Below are 27,231 nucleotides of genomic sequence, written 5' to 3' on the forward strand. Positions count from 1 at the left end.
TTGTGAATCATTGTTCTTGGTGATGTACTTTGTTAAGGCTCGTAACAGGAGTAGCCTTACAAATGAAATTTGTAGCGCATGCATATCTAAGATACTGATATAATTTATATCAGGTTACAAAATATAAATCTGATATAAATTATCTTTCATTAGTGATGTGGTAACAGCAGAAGTCACATTGATGCTAAATGAATAAAATATCTGCTATTTTTCTTTCTCTAGTTTTAATTTGATGTTTTCTGCTAAAAATGGTAAAGATTAATTTCTTTTAATATATTATGTAGGTAAAATAACATCTGTAATTTTTATGTATTACTCATAAAGGATTAAGAAGTGATAAAATTATATCCTTTCTTTTAGGCTTACACGGTGATCCGAATGCATTTTTGAAAATTATGGAGACAACTACCGTGTTTGAATAAAAACTTTAGTTTAATATAACTAAAATCTACATTCGACGTTTTGACCTTTATGTCAAGGTCATCTTCTGGAGCATACAATTATACACAGGAAACAAGCTATACTACAATCAAACTGGTTCATTAAAGACACTGACCAACTGCTACCACAATTGTTGGCCTGACCTCTGATGAAAAAAAAAAAAAAATTAAAATAAATAAAAAATAAATAAATTAATTAATTAAAAAAAATAAAATAAATAAAATAAAATAAAAATAAAAAATTATACATCAACGCTAGAGTCCTATTATTAGTGTTGTCTACTATATATATATATTAACATCATTCCAGCCAGTTGGTATGGAATGGTTTCTAATACTAGTTACGGATTGGCTAGAGTCCTGACTTATGCTGGATCTTTCATATTAGGTAGGCTGAATGTGTGCCATCCAGATCCTTGGAATTTTCATGCCATCTTTGTTATTGATATTTGGGTGTTTATCAGGATTTCACAGGATTCCTTAAATTTCCTTTCGTACCAGGTTTTTGTGTGGTGTAAGGAGCAGGTGCTTTTCCAGTTGATTTGATGTAAGATGTTGAGTGCATGGTCCAAATTATTTGTACCAACAACTGCCATTAATTCTCTTGCTGGTTTATTTCTCATATTCAAAGCATCAACATTGCTCTCAAAACTTTAATTTCCATACTTATTTCTTTTTTGTCAGTCTCTCTCTCCCCTGCTGCATAAGACAAAACAGGCAAAAAGTGACAAAATAGGATTTAAACAGCTTTGGCCCATTAACATCATCCTTGATATATTTAGTGTTACACTAAAATGCCTTCAAACCTTGTGCAGCCTTTCATCCACACACATAGTACACAGTACTCGTATTCAACTTATTATAGAGAAAGCACTAAGATTGAGAAAACTCATAATAAACTGTTTCAAAAAGCAGTAGACATTTAAGGCATTTTAGTGTTAATTGTAACACTAAATATATCAAGGAGGATGTTAATGGGCCAAAGCTGTTTTAATCCCATTTTGTCACTTTCTGCCTGTTTCATCGTATGCAGCAGAGGAGAGAGAGAGAGAGAGAGAGAGAGAGACTGACTGAATGACAAAAAAGAGATAAGTATGGTAATGAAAGTTGTGAGAGCGATGTTAACAAAAACAAGATAGAATAAGAAATATGGACATCATGAATGCTTAGGGACTAGAATGCATTCAAAAGTTTGTGAGCTCTCACTTGAAACAGTTTGGACATTAAACGAAATGAATTTAGGATGTATACAAAGCAGATTGTAGGAATTAAAAATTGAAGAAGAGAAAGACTACAGAAAAGGTGAAGAAACTAGATAAGATTTAGAAAAAAGAAATGAGCTGGAGCATTGTTTGTGAAGAAAGAATATGGGAGGATAGAAAGAAATGGAGTGCATTGGTCCACCTAGCTTCAATTAGTTAATGGCAGCCTTGACATACTTGCTTTGCAGGAGCCTTACAAAGTAATAGAAATATTCACAAATTGCCTTACACAGCAATTATTATTATTATAGAATTTGCAGGATAATAAGTATAAATCACTCAAAATGAATTTAAAATGATAACAAATAGATTATTATTTAGAAAACTTGGCTTTGTCTCCTTTACTGTACATATAAAGTTTTTTTTTTTTTTTTTTTTTTTTTTTGTACTGGTAATTCTATTTTATCAAAACACTGGAATTTATTGGTTGCTTACATTTTTATAAAAACCAGTGATGGAAAAGGTAAGCTGGCTGACTAGTTTCAATACTGGAATGACTGGCATGCACAAAAAAAAATAATAATAAATAAATATATATATATAAATAAATAAGTGTGGAGTATCATTAAATCTGATAATAAACCATTAATGATAATATAAACCATTATAAACATAGAACAGTGAGTGCACAGTGACTGAATTACAATCATGTGTTCTCACATAGTTTAGATAATTTAGAAAAATTGTATTTCTGGACATTGCATCACAGATGTTAAAAAAAAAAGGAGATATAAAAATATCAAAGATGTAACAAAAAAAAGAGTGGTATATTGTCACTTTTTTTGAATTCAAAGGTGAATTTTATTTTGTTCATGCACTACATATAGTGTCACATTATAGAATAAAGTAGAAGAGATAGATGCAGAATTAATCTTTGATTTTCATTAAGAGAACCACGTGGATAATGTGGATCACCTCTGTCAATTCTATCATGTTCCAATGTAGGAAATATTCTTCTAAATTCAGCAGTGTGGCAGTATCCTATTACATGTGCAATATGACCAGATTTATCTTTCCTTTTATAGGCAACCATGTTATTTTTTTTCTAATTTTAAACACTGTCCACTTTTGACCAATATAAAGAAGGCTGCATGAACAAGAAATTTGTAAGCTCCTAGTGTTTAAAAGCTCCTAGGTTTTTAAAAGTCAGACTTAGGGTGATGAGGTTCCTCTTTAAACAATAACATGCAGCCTTGATATTTTGGATAATTGTTGAGCATGAATGTGGAGCTTGAGTTCTTCCTTTCTTTTGTCCTCATCTAAATTCTAGTAAGTGCTCTTTTGTTAAAGGTGCTAATAATTCGAAAATTTCTGTGAAGGATGATGAAGAGATGTTGTAAAGATAACATTTTCTGTGGGTTCATTTCCCATGGATTTCTAAATATGTTTCATCTTTAAGTTTTTTGTTAATTAAAACATCTACAAAAAGTAGTATATGGTCACTTTTTTAATTCTAAGGTGAATTTTATTTTGTTCAAGCACTACATATCTCATTGTTTTATGTTTAACTTTAATAGTTTGGTAGCAGATTTAACTCTAATCTTTCCTTTCTTGTTTATAGATATTTAATTTTTCAGCCCCAGATTATGCTGCCACCAGTTATTCGAGTAGTGAAACTAGTTAGTTAACATTGTTGACTAACAATTCAGATGACTAATCTTCACTATGCATTTTTCTTTTATCCTCTGCTAACATAATTCCTTCAATTTGAGATTTTTCTATAAGAAAAAGAACAGATGAATTTTCTTAGAAGCTAGAATGTCATGACACTCCTTAATTGTATTTGCTATTTTAGTATTTCTTTTATTTTAAAGATTAACTATCTTGATCCAGATGGAAATTTAATTAACATTATATTCATTTTAAAACTTCATCTTTGTTTTTAGTACTTTAGCTGATACAATAACAGGATATATATTTTATTGGAGAGAAGCAATTGTTGATACAGAAGCTGAATTTCAAGCAATATCTAATGCAAAATCACCATTTTTGTTGGATGGCCTAAGTCCAGGATCCTGGTATGCATAATTTATAGATTTTAAAAGTGCATTTTATTTATGTAAATCTAAACACAAACACACATTTAAATAATCTCTTTGGGAAATGTATTATACTTGTAAAAGTGAAACATATTCCTCGTTGAGGAATTAGATTGAGTGACCAGAATTTTTTTGAATAAGAGCCTAAAAATTATATATTTAGTTTAATCCTTTATCCAAGTGTAAGCAAACAGTGTTTGCACCTGAAGTATCTTCAGGACTGGGGTAACTCGTGGTAAAGGTGGCATAAGTTCTCATCACTTGTCTTAGTATCTCCCATAATGTAAAGCACATTTCCTTGCAGACATGTACTGTATAATGCTATGCATTAAGGGAAGGGCCACTACCCAGACCAGTTTCGACTTTTATTGAGGTCACATCAGTGGGAGCCAGACTCGGTGGTGGTGATACCAAGGTGGAAGTAATGGAGAAATCATATTTACTTATACAAGTTCCCAAAAGATGTCACACCTTGTTATTAAATTACTCTGAATTAGAGAAAGATGTTGGAAGTTTTTTCACTTGGTTAGGAGCAAATTTTGTTTGCTTACACTTGGATAAAGGATTAAATTAAATATAAAATTTATAGTCTAACTAAGACCTATTTATAATCTGACAAATATACTCTCAAAGCCATGAGTCTTATTTCCACTGAGATTCTCTATCCCGAAAGTGCACAGTTGATCTCTTAACATGAGTAACACCCCACCATGTTTACCTTCCCTATCTTGCTGAAATATGCTATACCCTTCGATTTCTATCCCTGTTAGACCATTCTCCTCAATAACCAATTTTCACTGATACAAGAGACCTTTGGAAAGACTGTATCAAACAATGCTACAAACTCTTTCCCTTTATTCCTAATGCTCCTAGCATTTCTATACAGAAAAACCTGAAATCATCGAATCTCCATACACGACACTCCAAGCAGATTCATTTATCCTTACTATCACAGCCATCCCTAACTCTTACAGCTTCCAATTTCTCTCTCTGTCTCTCCTTTCTCCTTCACACTCTTTCATCTTTTTGCAATATTTCCTCTCTTCAGCTGTCTCTACAAATTCACTCACTTTCTTCTCTCCCTTGCTCTGTGATGCCTTTCTCTTAAAGCTACCCTTATTCCTCTTACACTAGATAACCTCTCTATCCTCCTATTAACCCTCCTCAACTCAGTCTTTATTTCTTTCATCTTGTTTCTCAGGAGTTCTATTTCTCTCTGCTATTTCAGTTATATTTGAATCGCTTCCAATGATTTTGTGGAGTGCCTTGTGCTTGTCACAGTTATAACTTGTGCTCTGAAGATTTTTGGTAGAAAACTAGTGAAATATTAGTAAGTTTCAATAAATCAATTCTTTCTTCTGCTGGTGTTACTCATGTAATTGAACCATGGTCCCCACAAGGGTAGGGCTGACAGAGCTCTAGACTAGGGGCCCAGAATTAGGGGGGGGGGCATCTTGTTGGGTCGGCCAGTTAAGTGAGACTAACAAAAGACAAAAAGAAACTTTATAAAATAAGAATGAATATGTGCTGAGAAGGACAACTAGCTTTTTGTAATCATTTCCAACCCATTATACATCTTTTCAGACTTATGATTATGCTTCTGAACTTCCAAATCAAAAGGATTTACTTTAGTTTTCGGTTTTCGTTCGTCCGTCTCGCTTTCTATGCCCTCCATCGTTTCAATGCCGACACTGCCCCGATGTTACCAGCACACTACCCTACTGGTGCTTATGCTATGGATGCTGAGAGAATTTTATTTTATTAATAAAAGAGAAAGCTTTATTTGATAGGTTTAGTTGGTTAAGTTGATCTCAAGAAACTGAAAATTTTCTACAAAATTCTTTATTTGAGAAGGATTTGTCTTATTTGATTAAAATTTTACTAGTTAGTAAAAGAAAATATAAAGCTTTTTTAGTTATGATTTTTTTGTATGAAACAAACTTAATTTTTTTTTACCAGACCATACAAATTTGAGATATTAAAATATTTAAATAAATTGCTCTCAAGCAAGCAAAGACATTCTAGTTAAAATAAATAAAATCCCAATGTCTGATTCAAAGTACAAACATAAGTCTGGAGCTCAGAAGAGGCAACTTAAATCCGAGAGAGAGAAAATCAAAAGCATCACAAGTTCGTCAATTCATAACCAAATTTTTAAAATCTGAAAATGAAAAGGACATAGTTCCCAGTACTGATCATAATGAAGGTGGTGATAATGTTTGTGGCATCGAAATCCAAACAGAATATCAGTGTCAAAGCGAAACTCATAAAGCAGTCGAAAGTCAAGCGACTGTTACATGTGAACCTCTTGCAACTGAAGGAAAGGCTGTAAGTGAAAAACCTGCAGGAGTAGTGACTATGGAAGAATATGATACCGTTGATGCTTCAGTTGCAGGCCCTGTTGAAAAATCTGATATAAAATATGATGACCCTAGTATTTGGTTCAGAGTAATCTCAAACAACATGCAGCAAGAGATAGTATGAACTATCAGCTTTCAAGAATTCCAAAAGATTTATAAGGAATTGCCAAGAAATCTTAATGGTATGAAATTTCAAGATTTTTTGCCCTATATGAAAGATGAAAGAACAAGAGAGCATTTTCCAAGAGAATGGTTAACATGGGGTGTATCGAAAGAAAATCTTTATTGTCTACCATGTTGTCTTTTTTGCAACTCTAATAATGAAAACTTAAGCAGTTTAGCCCAAGAAGGATTTTTGCCTAGAAATAAGCATTGGAAAATTGTATGGTATGTTGCCTCTTAACGAAAATAGTGATGAACACAGAAAACGATATCTGGCTTGGAAATTCCTTTTGCAGTCATTGAAAGGACATGGAATCGATAAAGACTTACAATTACAAATTCAATATGAAACAAATAAGTGGAGAGCACTTCTGCAATTGATTGTAGATGTAATGTTATTTTTATCATCCAGAGTTTTAGCATTTCAAGGAGAGAACATGAAGATTGGAGATGTTCATAATGGGAATTTCTTAGGTATATTAGATATAGCTAAGAACGACTTAATTCCCTAACAATTTTGTGCATCGAAAATGATTTGGCTAAGCTTTTGTGTTATCATTTAAACTAATTGATCCTAAACTCTGTAGAGCAATGTGTTGTCCTTAACCTGAGCGACAGGTGGTGGTGGTGGTGGGGGGCTGCCAAAAATCCTGGCCTGGGGGGCCCGCTTAGGATGTGGGGACCCTGAATTGAACACTCTATTCACTTTCTTTTCTTCCAGAATTCTCATACTTGTGACCTCTATATCAGTGGCTAAGTCAGTTTGAAAGCATTAAGTTCTCGTTGCTCTCCAACCAACAGGTCATGGGTTCGAATCTTGCTATGGGCATGGATGTTTGTGATCGTCTTTAGGTGGAAAATGAATTTCATCACCTGTTGTGAGGCTACTGCCCTGTTTGTTGGAGGCCTGAAGAGGCTTTGAAAAAGTTACAAGTTTTTCTCTAAATCAGGGTTTCTGGACTATGCAAAAAAAAACAAAAAAAAAAACATATATAGATATATATTTGGTTGGCTGAGTGGTTAGTGTATTCACTCTCCAGCCAGAAGGCTGGGGGTTTGAATTCTGCTGTGGACATGGATGTTTGTGATTATCTGTGAAAATGCTAGTGGTGGTGATGATGGTGGGTGGTTGATGGTGTTGGTGTAGATCATAGGTTCCTAAAATGGGCAGTACTGCCCCCCAGTGTGGCCGTTGAAGCTTTCTGGGGGGGGGGGGCTATAGTGGGATTAGAAGCATTTGGGAGCGTTCAGGCGGTCTAGGGGTTGGTGGCTCTTTATAGAAGAAATTAATAATATATATTTAAAAATTAATTATTTTTGTGATTTTGCGATTAGATAATCATTTAAAATTTAAATATTGTATTTTAATTCATCTTATGCCCGTCTTACATGATCAATTTATTTTATAAATTTTCTATTTCAATTATTTAATCATTTGAAAATTTACCATGTCAGATAGAAATAGATGTCAATTTTCTATGTCAATGAGAAAATAGAGCATGTATATATGTGTGTATAATAGGCGGGGCGTTACAAAATTTATGTCTTGCAAAGTGGGCGGTGGCCTGAAAAAGTTTGGGAACCTATGGTGTAGATGATAGTAGTTACGGTTCATTGTAGTTGGTGGATTCAGTGGTAGAGACAGAGAGTTGTAGAGTAGGTAACCTCCCTCAATGAGTCTTTTGACTCCCTGGAGATGTCACGTAATAATAATAATGATAAAATGATTCTTCACTGTATCAATTTTAAGGCTGATATTGAATTGATACATATATATGAAAAACAAATGCAAAACGAGAAATATTTTAGAAAACATAGTTTATTTCTGTATTATTTAATCATATTTTTAGTTTTTTATAATATTTTCATTGTGCATAAAGTGAAATTAATATTTTATTATTATTATTATTTAGGCCTCCAAGGAGTCAAAAGACTCATCGCAGGAGGTCCTTCCTAGGAAACAAAGTCTATCATACTGCTCCTTAAACTTATTGACCGGTCTTGCTGTCACCACTCTATCAGGCAATGCATTCCACGGTTCAACCACCCTCCATGCAAAAAACCACTACTCATCCTCTTGCTCACAGTTTCCTTTCGCAACTTCCAGGGATGGCCCCTTGTCATCACTCCTTCTCGCTGTTCAACCAAGAGAAAGAACTCCCTGGTGTCAACCCTGTAACCAACTCTCAATGGTACAGCTAATTCAGTACAGTCTGAAACTGTCTTTGTTATCCACCTCTGTATCCTTTCCACAGTTAATTTGTCCCCTTCAAATCCTGGGGACCAAATCTGACAACAATAGTCTAAGTGTGGTCTTATCAGGGTCTTATACAATGGAATGATAACTCTTTTATCTCTGTAGGTCAACATCCTTCTCATTATTGCAGCAATCCTCTGCGTTACCTTCACCACCTTTGCAATATGTCCCTTGAATTTCAGGTTTCTGTCAATCATTAACCCGATATCTCTTGTCTCCCCTACTTCCTCCAGTATATCTCCTCCAATAGAGTATGCAGTATCCCATTGATGTGTCCCAAACCTCAAGACCTTACATTTTGCTGCATTAAACCGACATCCCCCATTCATTTGCCCATCTGTCTAGCTTATTCAAATCCTCTTGCATGACTACCACATCTGCACTATTACTAATAACCCTTCCCAACTTCACATCATCTGCAAACAACTGAATGTCCCCTTGCAATCTATTGACAATATCATCGATATAAAGGTTAACCAATATAGGTCCCAGTAGGTTACAAGTGGGACCTCACTTGTAACCCTCTGCCTCCTTGAAAGTGCCCCAGCACACACAACTCTCTGATATCTATTGGACAGCCAATCCTGAATCCAGTTGACCAGCCTGACATCCAAACCCATGTGCTGCAACTGAAATATCAGCTTATCATGTGGCACCCTGTCAAATGCCTTTGCTAAATCCAAGAAAATGGCAGTATATGCCTTTCCATCATCTACTGCACATGTAACATTATTATAAAAGGCTAGCATATTACTAAACCAGGAGTGCCCATCACAAATCCATGTTGACTATCACAGATAACACTACCCTCATCTGCCCAATATTGTATACGGTCTCTAACTAATTTCTCCAAGATCTTAACAACCACTGATGACACACAAACTGGCCTATAATTAGACACTTCAAGTCTGCTACTGCCTTTATGCAATGGCACTATCTTACCTGCTTTCCATTCCCTGGGCACCTTTCCCGTAGCCAGACTTTCATTGAAAAGCCAGGTCAAAGGAGCTGTCAGTTCCATAGCACATTCTCTCAAAACTTGTAGTGAAATACCATCCATTATCACAGCTTTACTGACATCCAGAGTACTCAGTATTGGAAACATATTCTCCTTCTGCACCTCTAAACCTCGAATCTGCCCTATCCCTCTAGTATTAAAATTTACTTCTCCAGGATGAAATACACCAATAAAGTGTTCATTGAACAATTGCACTATGTCCTCTGCATCAGTCACTTTATTCTAATTTTTATCCCACAATATCGTTCTTCCATAATCATTTCTCCTCCTAGTGACCAAAAAGCTAAAACATTCCCTAGGATTTTCTTTGGATCTCAGGGCCAATCTCTTCTCATATTCCAATTTCTCCTTCCTTACCATACTAGTCACTCTCCTGGGCTGTGTCTTATATTCTTCATGCATCTGCTCTTTACCTGTCTCTTATATCTCTTCCGTAGCCTCTTTTTCACATGCAGTTCCTGTTTAATATTGTTTGTCATCCACTTTACACCAAATTGTGTCCTCTTCTTCACTTGTGGAATACAGCTTACTATTGCTGCTAACAAATATTCCTTCACAATTTCGCAAGCACTAATGATATCCCAGCCTTCCAATTCCTTCCTCCATTAAACTTCCCCATTGATGTCTTAGACTATTACAATCACTTGCCTTATAATTCCACACATGTTCCGTTTTCTTTGATACTCCTACATGTCTATTCATCTTCCAAGTCAAATTCACATGGTCACTCTCTCCAACTGGTGGAAAAAATGACCATGTGAATTGTCACATGTTGGATTTGGTCATAACATCAACTCTTCTGATGTTATGACCAAATCCAACACTCTTGAACCTCTTGTTCCTTCTATTTGCCTAAGATATTTGTCCCTCAACGATTCAAGAAATTCTATTCCCTTATTGCTACATGCATCTTCCTCTCCCCAATTTATACTGCTGTAGTTAAAATCTCCCATGACAATCATTCTTCTTGCAATTGCCAAGCTCAACTGTCTAACATCTCCTGGTCCCCACCTCTGTGCTCCTTGGTGTGTAAGAACACCCCACTAAATATCCCGTCCTGCCTACCTCTACCTCACACCATATGCTTTCCAAAACATTAGTGTCACTGCCTTCCAAACCTCCACTCTTAGAGGAGATAAGTCGTCACTTATCATAAGCAGTACTCCACCACCGCTTTCCCTTCCTATCCTGCTGAAAAATGCTGTACTGTGCTACTTCTATTCCTGTTATTATATCCTCTTCTGTCTTCCACGTCTCAGTAATCCCAATAATCTTTGATCAGACTGATGCTATCAGCGCAATTAATTCCTCTCATTTATTCCGAATACTCCTGGTATTAGTATAAAGCATAAAAATGCCACTATTTCTATACCCAGCATTAACCCCTCTAGACTCCACTGGGCTCTGTGCTACCTGATGTTGGCCCCCTTCTCCTAAGTACCCTTTCTCAAAGAGACCACCCTGCTACCCTCCACTTTGGGCATTCTAGTTTCCCTGCATTGACACACTAACTCATTCAGAACAGCAATCTCTCCAGATGCCTACGTCCTTCCTCGTTCAAATGCAAGCAGTCTCTCGTATACAATTCCTCTCTGTCCTCAAATGCTCTCTAAGCATCCACATATTCCAATCCTCTCTTTTGACACATTTTATTATCTCTTTTGACACATTCTATTATTTCTTTTGACACTAGATATTATGGTATTCATTATTACTGCTCTTCTGCTCAGCTCAACTCTATCGTATCTAGGCTGCACGCACTCTATCTTTCCTCTCTGCATTTTCTTTCGTACCACCTCAATCAAGAATCTCATATCTCTTGCTGCCCAATTTACATTACCTCTCAAGTCATTTGTTCCTACCATCACAGTCATCTCATCCACCATTTCACTCCTCTTAATTGCCATAGCCACACTTTCTATTGTTCCTCCAGGCAAACACTCCTCGCGCATCCTATCTTGCACACCACGATCATTGAGTCGCCATACATTACACCTCTTACCATTCCCTTTCTCCCCCGACACCTCTCTCCTCTCATTCCATCTCTTCCACTTATCCTATTCTCTCCTCTTCTATCATTTCCATACCTCTCTTCTACTGTTTCTATACTCTCCTATTCTATCATTCCCAAAACTTTCTCTCACTCCTACTCTGATTTGCCTCGCATACATCTCTTTCATTCTTCTAATCTCATCATTCATACTTCTCATCTCGTTCACCAGATATTCCACCTCTTCTTTCAGCTCATCCATCCCTCTCTGCAAGTTAGTCACTCTTAGTCGCCATTCATTTACTCAATCAAAACCATCTCCGTAAACTTCACTGTCATTCAAGCCTTCCACACTGTTGACTCTTATTTTCTCATTCATACTTCGCTCGTCATTCTCTCCTATCACACTACTCATCTCCCGTTCATCATTCTCTCCTATCACACTACTTGTCTCTCGACATTCATTTCCCATTCCTGAAGCAACTAGGTCGGTTATCGATATATCTAATTCATTAATTTCCTCTCACTGTCTGCATTTTCTGCATATACGCATTCCTCCCTCTCTCACCTGCCACATATCCAACTCCCGGGAAGCATACATGCCGCAAACACTGCATGCCACAAAGTCCTTTATTATATTATGTATAATAGAGTTCTTAAATGGCAGAGGACTTGGTGACATGCCATTTGTGATTGCAGTTGCATCCACCATCATTCTTTACTGCCAAGTACGTAACTACTAAACTAATCGGTAAAAATATATATGAACACTGTATCACAGATATATATATATATATATATATATATATATATATAATTATAATGCTATATTCAACTATACTAGATAGCGAAAACTTCTCTTCCATTGCAATGCTGCCAACTGTGAGCTCGCCTTCTCAGTAGCCCAACGAAACTCGGCAACAATGAAACTCCAAAAGCAGAATAACTAAATAACACTTGTGTTACTGTGAAAAAAATGCAGCCCAATTCACAAAAGAATTCACACTATACACCGTTTAAAAAACACTTTTCCCTACCACCACTCAAATCACCCACCACTTACTGATCAGTGAGTTCTCCAAGTTTTGTTTATTTCTTAAAATGAACAAAAATTAAAATTAAAAATTAAAGTAAGAAAAATAAATTTTTCTTACTTTAATACTATAGGCTCTTTAGATGAGATATTAATTTTTACAAAACTGGTATAGGATATTTAGAAAGTAATGCACCACATTTAAGAATGTTTGTTTATTTTTTAAGCCATTGTTATTTTTGTGTATGCTTTAGACACTCATACAGATGTGATATTATTTTATTTTATTTTTACTGAGCTAATTCAAAAGTGGAGAGTTATCAATTAGAAGATACCGATATATTTTGGAAAACTAACCTTACTTTTCCTGTATAGTAAACTGATTTTGAAGACTCTTCACTGTATCAATTTTAGTAAATATATTAAAGAAAGTGATGGTAATATTACATAAATTCTTTCATGATTTCAAAATAAACTGTAATCAGAAAATGAGAAATATCTGTTTGGAATAGTTAGCCAAATATTTGCCCCCCCCCCCCCCAAAAAAAAAAAGCTAGTTGAACTGCAGAACAACTTGCACAGTTTTCTTTCTTTTCAAAAGAGTGATTCTTTCTCTCTCATCAAAAGGTTCAAAGCTAATCACATCAAACAATTTATAATTTTTCAAAAAGGAAAGAAAAACTGACGAATTATTATAAATTAATATTGATAAAATTATTGTATCTACCTACAAAAGAAATATTAGCATTTTTGTTTAGAATCAATCAAAAAAATGAAACAGGATATTTTTGATATGTACTGTGCATGATGAATTTTCCAGCTAAGAATTTTCTAAGAATTGCTAAGAATTTTACCATGATGCCCTACTCCCTAATGGAATAAAATTATTAGTGGATTTTGATTTTATGGGGAAGAATTCTCTCACAATAAATTTTTGCCATGATGAATTTTTGCATGTTGTGAATTTTCCTGCAATGAGTGAAATGAATGAATTAAATTTTGTGCATAACATTTAACAAAGACAAAATGGTGGTAAGAGCTAGAACAACCAGACACAGCATGAAAATTGAATGTGTTGAGCACTGTGGATTTTATTAAGATAGTTTGATGTTGGGAGGGTAATATGTTTGTGTAGGTGACTGTTGTGATGTGTTTGTTAAGAGAGTAAATGAGAGAGGGGAGGGAGTGAGGGGCTGCAGAAGGTGTGATATGTTAATGGACTGTAGTGATTTGAATGAAAGTTGGGAATGGGAAGTGAAGAATATCAGATGAAAGCCAGTGGTGGCTGTAAGACTAAGGATGATAGCCAGAAGGATGAGCTTGAGAATGAGTGTGGAGAATGTGATCGTGAATATGAACATGATCAAAAAAGGAAAAATGAACATAAATGCAGAAATGATAGTGACTCTTTTGTGTTACCAAGATTTGATATTAGGGATTTGAAGATTAGCGCAGTGATCATGAATGGGCATGATAGCTAGAATATGTGGAAAGAAAGGACTCGAATATGTGGTGGGATAATGTGAAATAGAAAGCAGCTTTAATGCAGATGGTCCACATTTGAGTGAAAGCAGAAATGTGAATCTGGATAGTTTATTAATGAGAGGAGCTCTGACCAGATCCTGCACTCTTGAACCTCGTGTCTTCTCCATTACATGTTGTCTGAGGTAATGATAATTATCTCTGTCTGTATAAATTACATTTCTTACTCTTCTTGTGACCATTTCTCCTTCCAATCTATGTCTCTATAGTTGAAGTTTCCCATAATAATTATATGACCTCCACCTATTGTGCTAATTTGCCAGTTTGTACCATTTATATCTTCCCTTTGGTCTATAGCAGCCTACTATATATTTTATCCCATTGACTTCTTTCTCACACCAGATTACCTCAAATGAACTATCTTCTTCATCCCTGTCTTCCTGATGTACTTCTATTCTTCTTGGCTTCAATTCTTCTATCATTATCACAACCCCTCCTTCCATTCTGTTCCTATCTGAAAATACTATATTCCATGCATTCTATCCTTGACTATATATTATCCTCAGTCACACATGTCTTACTAATGCCTATAACTTTTAGCTATACCACTCTCCAGTTGGCTGGAGAGTGGTATACTAACTACTTGGGCCACAAGGCCTTAGTATTTTTTAATATATTATATTAAGTCTTCATTTAATCAAAAATGCTTAATTGAATTACATAATTATGTCTTTTGGCTCATATGCAGCTTAATTTGTAGTTTCACCTAACTGTTCTCCTAATGATAAATGAAATATTACAATCTCTTTTACTATTTAGAATGTTAAGCATTCTTAGATATCATACTACATTTTGTAATTTTAATCAAATTTTGCAATATACAGTATGTTTCCTGTTATTGAAAAGTATTTTTTTTTTTAATTGAAGAGTGATAGGTAAGTGAAACATATTGCTAGTGTGTGTGTAGTGAGTGTAATTTTGGTGACTGCATTTAAGATGCAGTATGTTAGTTTATAACGACTTTCTATTATGAGTCTTTTGACTCTAATGAAGACCTTATATTAATATTATTTTTTGTTAGGTATGAAACATATGTGGCAGCTGCCAATCCATATGGCACTGGTCCTCCTTCTGCTCGAGCACTCTTTGGCATACCAAAGGTGGAAAAGGATAATATGGCTAGTGAGAAACATAATGGTTACAATGAAACAGCATGTTGTATTTCAGCAGGATTGAGGGATCATTGCCTGCCCCTTTGTTCGTATGATGTAAGTGCATAAAATTGTTTACTACCTGATCATGTTTGATGAAATGTTTCACCTCTGACAAATAACGTTATTTCTCCCACCCCCCTTTTTTTTAAGAAAATAAAATTTAGGCATCTTGTTTTAACAGTTATAATTGATTGATGTTGGTTATTTTAATTGAGATTTGTTAAAACGTTACTAAACATTTTTTTTAATATGATCATGGACGTTTAAATAACAAAAGTTTTTAAATGAAAAGGGGTTTGCTTTGACATTAAAAAAAATAAAATATTAAAAATCTTATTTTTGATATTTTATATTCATGCAGCATGAACTATCACTGGAAAATCAGTGCATATGTGTGTATGTGCGCTATGAAAATTTTCAAAAATATGCAATATTGTTAACCATATTCCTAATGAAAACTAGTTGTTAGCTCAGTTTCCTTTGAGAATAGTTAATTAACATCACAGTTACTGACCATCTCAAGTACCTAAATTAATTGCTGCATTCATCCATCCATGAGTTGGTCAGTCTCATTCGGTGGTAAGTATTCCTCCCATGAACTTATAGGGTTTTCATCCCACAAAAAGGCAACCCGGCCAGAAGAATATATGCAGTTAGCAGATACAATACACTGGCCTCATAGCTTTAGATGCTAAGATTGTAATTCCCAACAAACAAATGGCATCTTTTCATATGTCACAAAGATGGTGATTCTGATTCTGTGTTAGAGAATGCTATATCTAAAGACCTCCTCTATTTCTTCTATTTCTTTGTGTCCCATTCTGTTAAATTCATTCATTGCCTCCTGAATTTTCTGATTTTATTTCACATTCTGCAGTTTCATTTCCATGACATAACCTTTCTTTGCTGTTGACTCTAATGTTGATAGCTCCAGCAATTTTTGTTTTCCAGCTTTACAGATTAGTTTTTTCTTTTTATGTATTTATGAATGAAAGATTGTAAACTTATAGCACATTCATACTACTAGCTGGCTAAGGATTTTTATTTTTATTTTTTAAGCTGTACATTAGAGACCACATTTAACTTGATCAAATCACTTCAGGATTCCAGTAAATAGGCTGATGGTCTCATGCTGGTGATGAAATTCATCTCTTATTTGAAACAGACAAAAGAGCTAGAAAGTCTTAACACTAAAGTCTAAAAAAGGGACTAAAGTAGTCCTAATTGTTGCAGCATGATTTTTGGAGTTTTATAACTTGATATTTGAGTTTGACCAACAAGCTGTTTGTGTAATAATGATTAATGTGAGAAAATGTGCATCTTTAAGTTGTGAAACGGCATTCAATTTATCGAAATCATTATATAAAATTGCTTTTTGTTCATCCCTTCATGAGGAATACCCGATCATGGTACAGGAAATATCCCAGTGATGGAAAACTGGCATTTTCATTCTTCATCTTTGTTTTTCTTTCTGTATTCTTCACTCTACTTCTCCTGAGTCTTTTTCCTATCCTGTCTTCCAGACCACTATCACTGAGATCCAATGCCCTGCTGTGCAACCTGTGGGCATCTCAAAAGAAGGAAGGATCCTGGAAGTCTTGCACTACTTTTGCCTCTGCTTTGGCAAGATGAACGGTCGTGGATTGCATGGGCAGGATCCGTGGCTAGTATGCTTGCTTGCAAGAGATCAATAGTGTTGCAGTAAGTCTCCTATCTTATGGTCCTCACATAGATTCAAGGCTTGCAAGATAGGAAGGGAAAGCGTGGTGGTGGAGTACTGCTTATATTAAGTGATGACTTATGTCCTCTAAGAGTGGAGGCTTTGGAAGGCAGTGACACTAATAATTTTGAAAGCATATGGTGTGAGGTAGAGATAGGCAAGACGGAATATTTAGTGGGGTGTTGCTACAAACCAAGAAGCACAGAGGGTGGGGACCAGGAGATGTTAGACAGTTGAGCTTGGCAAGTGCAAGAAGAATGATTGTTATGAGAGATTTTAACTACAGCAGTATAAATTGGGGAGAGGAAGATGCATGTAGCAATAAGGGAATGGAATTTCTTGAATTCTTGAGGGACAAATGTCTTAGGCAACATGTAACAGAGGGAACAAGAGTTTTGGATTTGGTTATAGCATCAGAAGAGTTGATAATAACTGAGATGACATCTCTCCCACCAGTTGGAGAGAATGACTATATGGTTTTGACTTGGAAAATGAATAGACATGCAGGAGTATCAAAGAGACGGGAACTTATATGGAATTATAATGCAGGTGATTATAATACTCTTAGATGTCAACTTCGGGAAGTTTCATGGAGGAAAGAATTGGAAGGCCGGGATATCATTAGTGCATGGGAAATTGTGAAGGAATATTTGTTAGCAGCAATGGTAAGTTGTATACCACGTGTGAACAAGAGAACACAATTTGGGGTAAAGTGGATGACAAACAATATTAAACAGGAATTGCATGCGAAAAAGAGGCTATGGAAGAGATGTAAGGAGACAGGTGAAGAGAAGATGCATGAGGAATATAAGACACAGGCCAGAAGAGTGACTAGTGTGGTAAGGAAAATGAAACTGGAATATGAGAGGAGATTGGCCCTAAGATCCAAAGAAAATCCTAGGGAATTTTTTAGCTATGTAGCCAGTAGGAGGAGAAATGATTGTGGAAGAATGATATTGTGGGATAAAAATGGGAATAGAGTGACTGATGCAGAGGACATAGTGGAATTGTTCAATGAACACTTTATTGGTGTAATTCATCCTGGAGGAGTAAATTTTAATACTAGAGGGATAGGGCAAGTTCGAGATTTAGAGTTGGAGGAGGAGAGCATGTTTCAAATACTGAGTACTCTGGATGTCAGTAAAGCAGTGGGACTGGATGGTATTTTGCCACGCGTTTTGAGAGAATGTGCTAAAGAACTGTGAGCTCCTTTGACCTGGTTTTTCAATGAAAGTCTGCCTACGGGAAAGGTGCCCAGGGCTGGTCCGAGAGTATTTTCAATATTTTACCTTCCTTCTATTCCCCGGGGAATAGAAGGAAGATAAATAGTGCCATTGCATAACGGCAGTAACAGACTGGAAGTGTCTAATTATAGGCCAGTTTGTCTGTCATCAGTAGTTGTTAAGATCTAGGAGAAATTAGTTAGGGACAGTATGCAACATTGGGTAGATGAGGGTAAGGTTATCTGTGAGAGTTAACATGGATATGTGAGTGGGTGCTCTTGTTTTAGTAATATGCTAGCCTTTTATAATAAAGTTACAAAAGCAGTAGATGAGGGAAAGGCTTATACTTCCATTTTCTTGGATTTTTTCATGCAAAAAAATTTTTTATTCTTACCAATTTCTAACTTTCAGAAATGGCCCCTTGTCCTTCTTTCTTCATCCTCATTCTACCATACAAAAAAAGATCCTCGGTGTTATAACAATAATAACCCTTCAGTAGCTTAAATGTCTCGATCATACCCCCCCCCTCCACTTTTGTCTTCTATCCACTCTGCAGTATGCATGCCCTCAGTCTGTTTTCATTACTAATGTTGTAGAGTCCTGATATCATTTTTGTTATCCATCTATTCACCATCACCAGAGTTACTTCATCCCTTCAAATCCCTGTGACCAAATCTATAAGCAAATAAGCACTTGGATAAAGGATTAAACCAAGAATATAATTTCTTGACATTTTAAATTTATAATATAACCAAGTGAAAAAACTTTCAAACATCTTTCTCTAACTCAGAGTATTTTAGTAATAAGGCGTGACACCTTTTGACTACTTGTGTATGGAAATAAGACTTCTGCATTAATTCAACCTTGGTATCACTTCTGGGTCTGGCTCCCACTGTGACATCTCGGTTTTTGGCAAGATAACTACTTTGGTTTTTCTTTCATTTGTATTTCACTTTGATTTTATTTTACTGGTGCTAGTGGTGGTTTTACCCCCCACTAGCAAATCAGATGTTTTAGTCTTTTTCCCCACCTGAGATAATGGTACCAATTGCTCCAATGGTGCAAACTCTGGGAATTGGAATTCCAGGATGTGAAGAAGCGATATGGGTGATTAAGGTTTTAAAATAGATAGTCGGTGCTAATAAGATTTATTCCTTCACACTGTACGGCAGAGGGAAATATTTAATTGTAGTTAAAGATGTGGAAACAAGGGACAAACTGTTACAAGATTTTACTTTCGAAGGCAGCAGAGTTATTCCTGTAATGGTCAGGAGCTAGGTAAAAACAGTAAAAATCGAAAGAGTTCCAATGGAATATATAGAGAATAGTAATGAAATTCTTATAAATTCTCGAAATGGGTTAAAATCAGTAACATATGAAAGGGATTATCAGGCAAATATCCAAATTGGTTTTCTGGTGATGTCACCTTCACATTAGATATGAAGACACCTGAACTAAATTTTGTCAACATCGGTACAGTCAAGTTATGGTAAACTATTCTGGAGTTTGAAAGAACTTAATATGCAAATAAGATCATCAAAAAGGAAAGATGAATTAATAAAATAAAATTGAGGATAAACAAAAAAAATTAAAAAAAGGAACTAATCTAAAAGAAAAGGAAGTAATAAAAATGTAAAGATGGAGAAGGTTGTGGATCATTGAATCAAAACTCTTCAGGCTCATAAGAGTTTATGGACTATGAAGAAATATCCCATGCTAATAAAGGGAAAGCAAGAGATACAATTAAAAGAAATATAATAAAGTTTACTGATTCAAAGTTTTCCCAGTATGATTATCATCTTCATGAAAAGAAAATAACTAGCTTCAAAATCAAGAATGATAGGCATGAAATTGAAATAATGGAAAGCAACTGTAAAAAAAGTGGAAAACAGTTTACAAGAAACAGGCTGCACAATTGCTCCTTCACAGATTGAAGACCTCATCAGGTTCATCCAAAATTTAGAAGTTAAAAACTTACCAGTGACACTTCATTAATCATAGCATCTCCTTCTGCTTTACCACATTAAATGTATGACGATTCCACAGGCAAATTAAACAAGAAACTATATGGAAACTTATGCTATGCCATAATATCAGGTTTTTGTTTCTCCAAGAAACATACTTCTGCAGATATAAAGATATAAAAACTTTAACAGATAGATATCCATTCTTTCTTATTGGAGCTTTGGAAGATTTAACAGGGCTGGAGCAGGTGTTCTTATTCTTCCCCCCCCCCCCTCCTTGGGTCATTCTGTAATATCCAAAGAGATGCAGAAGGGAGAATCTTGACAATAGACTGGAAATACTGTGGATGTATAAGGTTTATAAATGTTTGTTCCATCCAATGGAACAATTAGATGAAATTCTTCCAGGAATTGGAGCCATATTTATACAGTGCCCATACATCATAGCAGCTGGAGATCCCACAATTAGACAAAATAGGGGGACACCCCAGGAGTGGAAAAGTGGCATATGTACAGTTAAAAACATGTCCCGACAATGCTCAACTAGTAGACATATAGAGGATTCGCAATGCTAATCTCCAGGCTTACACATATATGAATCATGGTATTAGTACCCATCTTGAAATTTATATCTCTTCTTCCCTTATAAATAGGATAATTCAGATAAAACATCTTGACATCAACATGTCAGATCATAATTCAGTTCTACTTAAGTTCCACTACATGGAACAAGTAGAGATCAGTTCAGGACCATGGAGACTTACACCAAATTTTCTGTTGATCTTTTCAACCAAATTCCAGCCTCTCTGTTCAAACTGGAATAATTTTACTTGGAACTGGGATATGTGGTTAAAATTCAAACAAGCAGTAAAATAGAATATAATGGAATGGGAAAAAGAACAGGCTCTCCTCAAAAGAAAAAGTTGAATGACCTGTATAAAGAGAGAAGCTGGTTCATAACAAACCAACACAATGGTGAAGAATGTAGCAACATCGTTAAAAATATTAACATAGAGATAGAACTGGAAAGGCACAAACAAGTAGAAGAAAGAAATTTTAAGACTTATATAAAATTTTATATAAGAATACAGCAGCAGTTAGTAGATACTCTTCAGCTGCATTCTTCAATAGACAATTCACTAAATTCAGCAAAGAAAGGACTATCACTCAAATCTGCATTGATGGTGAAGACATGTCCACCACTCATGACATCCTTGACTCTTTTCAAAAACATTACATAATCTGTTTGAAGACAATACTACTGTTGGAAATTATAACTCTTTGGAACATTAATGGCTTTCCTGTTCATATCCAAGATGGGCTTGACAGGCCCATTACAGCATCTGAAGTTACCTGTAAAGAATTTGAGGCCTGGGATTTTATTCTTCCAATTCTAGTTATACTATTTAATTATTTTCTCTCATCAGGACACATACCAAGTGAATTTGCAGCAAGCCATACTGTCCTCATTCGAAAACCTAATAGAAATCACACCTTAATCAGCAGCTGGAGACCTATTTCTCTATTTAATACTGACTACAAAATATTTTTCTGCATTATCAATAACAGGCTCAAAGTGGGAATTGGATACATAATTAAAAGCATACAGGTGTAGGAGTTCTTCCAGGCTGAGCAGTAGAATTTAATCTATTTCTGCTACATGATATAATCCGCTTAATTAATATGAAAAACGCAGTCGATGGTAGTGCTCTCAGTAGACCTTACTCAGGCATTTGATAATGTCTGGCATACTTTTCTGTTCCACATCTTCCAGCAAATTGGTGTAGGTAAAAAGCTATTATCCATTATCAAAGGAGCCTATGCCAGTTAAACTACCTACCTCCTAGTTAGTGGATACCTGTCAGACCCAGTCAAAATTCAAAAAGGAGTCAAGCAAGGTTTCCTTAGTCCATTGCTCTTTGCATTGGTTCTTCAACCTTTCTTACAGGAAGTCAACAATACATGTGCTGTGTGAGGAATAACAGTTCCTTCAACTATGAAGGAAAATAAATAACATTGACCATCTTCCTGTACTTCCTTCAATTCTAACTGCTGAATTACAATTCAAATAAAGACTAAGTATTGCTTGATATAATGCCCCCATTGACACCATACAACTGCAGCATTTTGAATACTCTTCTCTTGGCACCATGTCATATGCCTTTTCCAGATTGACAAAACTTAAATACAGATCTTTGTTATATTCCCATGATTTCTCAGCTATTTGTCGTAAAGTGAAGGTCTGATCCTGACAGTCTCTATTTGGCCTGAATCCAGTTTGTTTTTCACCAAGCTTTTCTTCCACAATTCTTCTCAAGTATACTTGCATAAATCTTACCAGGAACACTCAGTACGAACATTCAGTTTTATTTCTCTTTTTATATATGGGTACTAAGAGAGTTGTACTCCAATCATCGGGAATTCGTCCCTCTGTCCAGGCCTTTTGAACTATGCAGTGCAGCCACTGTAAGACTTTGATACCACCATTCTTCAGCATTTCTGGTCGAATATCATCTACTCCTGCTGCCTTTCCACATTTCAAGCCTTTGATGGCTTTTTCTACTTCAAGTATGGATATGTATTCCTGACTGTATGCCTATTGAATGTTTTTTGCCACTGTGTTATCACTGCTTGTTTCGTTTAGCAATTTTTTGAAGTAATTACTCCATACTTCAAGGATATCTTTTTCTCCCATTTTCATTTCACCTTTATCATCTATAACTCCTTTTACAGCACTCTTTCCTCTATTTCTAAGCTTCTTCAACAACCTCCAGAATATTATAAAAGAATGTTATTCTTTTCAATATGAAATTCAATTTTATCCTGCTCTCAGTTCACATCTGAGAGCTGCGCAACTTTTATTTGTTTTAAAACTTTCTTACATGTTACTAAGAAAGTTTTAAAGCAAATAAAAGTTGAGCAGCTCTCAGATCTGAACTGCAGACTAAAATACACAAAGATTATTGAAGAAAAAAATGAAAGAGTTTGAGAACAGGAACCAAACCTTCGAGATTCAGTGGCAAGCCTTGAAGAAAACCCTGATTGATTCAGCCACAGAGGCATGTGGTGAGATTGTCTGCAAGGATAGAAAAAAAAAAAAAACCTAGCTCTAACACCCCTGCTAACCACATTCTTGTCCAGCTCCCATGTATTGCCCCTAGACCTCCCACCACCACCAGTCCTGTTATCAAAAATATCTTCTGGATTAATCTTATACAAACGCTTCAGTAATTTGAATGTCTTAATCATATCACCCCTTTTCTGCCTATCGACCAATTTCTGCAACCCACAAATCTTCAACCTGTTCTCATAAGGCTCATTCCATTGACCTGCTATCATCTTGGTAACTCGTCTCTGGATCTTCTCAACCTCCTCCCCATTAAGAAGAGAAACCCTGGCACCCAAATCTGGGCATAGTAGTCTAGATGGGGTCTTATCAAGGCTCGATACAGAGGAACAATAACCTGTTTGTCTCTGCTCTTCAAAGTATTTTCAGCAACCAAGTGATTTCATGAGCTGATTTAACCACTTTTGCGATGTGCTCCCCTAAACTTCAACTCCCCATCCACCAACACTCCCAATCCCTGGCCTCGTCAATCTCCTGGAGTACAGTTCCACCAATGTAGTATACTGCTGCTAATCTTTTCACCCCAAAACGCATAACCTTACATTTTGCCACATTAAATTGACATCCATTCTCCTTAGCCCAGTCCTCCAAACTATCCAAATCATTCTGCAAAATTTTGACATCCTGTGCACTCACAATTGCTCTACCCAACTTTGCATCATTAACAAACAAGTGAACACTTCCTCTCAGATCCTTTCCTATATCATTGATGAACAAATTGAAAAGTAGTGGTTCAAGAACAGAACCCTGCGGCACACCACTAGTCACAAGCCGTCTTTTGGACTCAACTCCTGAATAAACCACTCTGGTATCTCTCCATCAACCACCCTCCTATCCATCTCACCAATCCTGTATCCATCCCCATCTGCTTCAGTTTACTGATTAGAGTTCCATGTGGTATCCTGTCAAAGGCCTTGGCAAGGTCCAGTAGAATCACTGTAAACCCAATACCCTTATCCACTTCAGCCATCACTGTGTTAAAAAACATGAGCAAGTCACTGAGGCATGATCTACCCTTCACAAAACCATGTTGACCCCCATACAATATCCCATTTTCATCTATCCAATCCTGTATTCTTTTCTTGACTAATTTCTCCAAGACCTTGACAACGATTCCTGATATGCTAATCGGTCGGTAATTTACAACAGCAGTCTTGGAACCTCCTTTATGCAGTGAAACTATTTTCCCCTTTTTCCACCCCCTCGGGACTAACCCAGACCCGAGACTCAAATTAAACAAAATGGTCAATGGCACCGACAATTTTTTAGCCGCTTCTCGTATGACACGAGCTGGTATACCATACAATCCCACAGATGTATCGACATTAAGGTTTTGCAATAGACTACTCACCTCCACTTCATTCACCACAATTCCCATATAATCTATTGGTTCATTCATTTCTGCAATGTCACCACCTGGATGATATATTCTTGCAAAGTGCTCGCTCAGTAACTCAACTATATCAACTGATTCGGTTACCTCCCTGCCATCGGCATTCTTTAAAATCATTCTGCTATATACATTTTTTCTTTTACTTGCAACATATCGAAAAATTGTTTAGGATTCTCTTTAGCCTGCATGGGTAATGTTCTTTCATAATCCGTTTTTGCTTTTCTTACCACACTCGTTACCCTTCTGGCCTGTGCTTTATACCATTCCTATGCCTGCTGGTCACCTTTCTCCTTAAATTCCCTCCATAGTTGTTTCTTTTTTTTGCAGCCGAAGCTTAATGGTGTTATTCATCCAGTTAACCCCTACTTGATTTATTATTCGGACTCTAGGTATACAGTCAACCATTGCTTCATGAAAACACTTCTTAACCGCCTCCCATGCACTATCAACTTCTAGCCCTTGCAGTTGTACATACCATGGCACTGAACTAATCAAACTCCTAAGCATGTCATACTTACCAGCCCGATAATTCCACATGTACTCTGTCTTAATTGTAAATTCCACACCTTTAGCCACCTCTCAAGTCAAGACCCTATGATCACTCTCACCAGTTGGTTTCAATGTGGTCATATTAGTTACAGCCAAATCCTCAGATGCAATTACTAGGTCAAGCACTCTCTGACCCCTAGTATTTTCTATTACATGCTGTCGCAGATAATTATACCTTAATAACCGCATAAAATCCAATTCCTTCCTCCCGTGTGTCCTCTCCTCACTCCAATCAATGCTATCATAGTTGAAATCTCCCATAATAATTACCCTCCTTCCACTCATTTCTTCTATTTGCTTGTGCATACCATTTCCACCATCTTCTCCATCACCTGGTCTATAGCAGCACCCAATTGTATATTTTGTTCTGCTAGCCATTATCTCACACCAAATGGCCTCAAATATGCTCTTTTCTCTATCCTGCAATTCAACTTCTATTCTCCTTGGCTGCAGATCATCAGCTATCATCAACAATACTCCCCCCCCATTTTATTCTCCCTGTCATTCCTGAACACACTATACCCATCACATTCAATCCCACTAGCTATATCATCTACAGTCAGCCATGTTTCACTAATACTAATAACCTGTGGTCTGGAAGTGCCAATCAAGGCCAAAAATTCTTCCTTCTTGTTCCTAATACTCCTAGCATTAGTGTACATGAATTGCAGACCCCCGTTAGCCCCCATCCCTACCCTGATGCCTTATACTAACTGTCCCATTCTGATTTGTTGTCCTTATTTGTTCGGGTATATTATACTCATTGATACACTCAATTGGCTCCCTAAGGTCTGCACATCTACTCCCCTCCCCTTAATAAATCTAGTTTCCCTGATTCTGCACATTCACTTCATTCAACAACACCTTTTCAAGTCTCCTTACACCAAATCCATTCAAATGCAAACCAGCCATCTTATATAGATCCTTTCGCCCATTATAGATCCTTTCGCCCATCGAACTCACTCTACACGTCCACAAATTCCACACCACTCGTCATGCATAACCACGCATAAAGTTATTTGTAATTATGGCCCTCTTCCTAAACACTTCACTGTCTTACCGCTGCAAAAGACTAATCATCCTAACTCTCTCGCTCTTTTCTTTTGCTACTTCAAACAATTCATTCAGGTCCTCTATCATTTCCATTTATCTCCTTTCAAATCATTCATACCTGCCACAACTATCATTTCTTTTGCCCTTTCCTTTTGCTCTCTAATAGACTCACTTACGTCCTTGATGGTTGCACCAGGTTGGTAAGATTTTGTCAAATCCTCTACTAACACACCTCATACTAATGAATCTCCATACAGCACTCGCTCCTTCATTTTGTTTACGTTCACAAACATACTCTTATTTTTCCTATCATACTTTTTATTATTGGCTGGTATACTCAGTAGACATTTGTGCATATGCTCTAGCTGCCGTTTTGCTCTATGTATCACTCCGCTCAACAACGCGTTTTCACTCATTGCATCTATCTCATCTTTTTTATTAACTGTTAACCATTAATTTCCTCTGTATTAATACCATCATTCACACTTTCTACATTCACGCCCTCACAGTTCTCTGGTACAACCTCACAATTTCTTATCATATCACTATTTTCTATATTCTGAAATTTGACAAAAATATCACACTCATGACCTGAAATGCACTTTAATTCCTCATTTTCTACACACATTCACTCCATTATCATACTCCTAACTGCTCTCTGCAAAGCATACATTTCACAGATAGTACACTGAATAAACTCCTTTATATTACAGTTATTGAACAAAGATGGCGAACCATTATTACTAGCCGGCATTTTCCTTTTTACGGGAGCCGTGTGCTCGCTTCTATCATATTTTATCAAATTAATAATCGAAACACCAAAAACACACAAACAGACACACTAAGATATGCAAAGCAAACAAACTACGTAACATTCAAGCAAAATTGTCAATGATAACTTAAAATAACACTTATCTTATCAGAAGCTCTCAACAAACACTACAG

At 36.1% G+C, this 27,231-nt stretch overlaps 1 protein-coding gene across 1 annotated transcript in view; it reads left to right on the forward strand.

The window, feature by feature from the left end:
• Window positions 1–27,231, forward strand: part of LOC150104547 (Ig-like and fibronectin type-III domain-containing protein 1) — a 548,674-nt gene that overhangs the window by 256,033 nt on the left and 265,410 nt on the right. The window contains exons 14-15 of the mRNA XM_090395576.1: window positions 3,589–3,720; window positions 15,125–15,311. Coding sequence (XP_090251702.1) covers window positions 3,589–3,720; window positions 15,125–15,311 — 319 coding nt within the window. The remainder of the gene's footprint in view (window positions 1–3,588; window positions 3,721–15,124; window positions 15,312–27,231) is intronic.

Source organism: Typopeltis vanoorti, chromosome 7, assembly GCF_054136105.1.
Source record: "Typopeltis vanoorti isolate ZY-2024b chromosome 7, IOZ_Tvanoo_1.0, whole genome shotgun sequence".
NCBI lineage: Eukaryota > Metazoa > Arthropoda > Arachnida > Uropygi > Thelyphonidae > Typopeltis > Typopeltis vanoorti.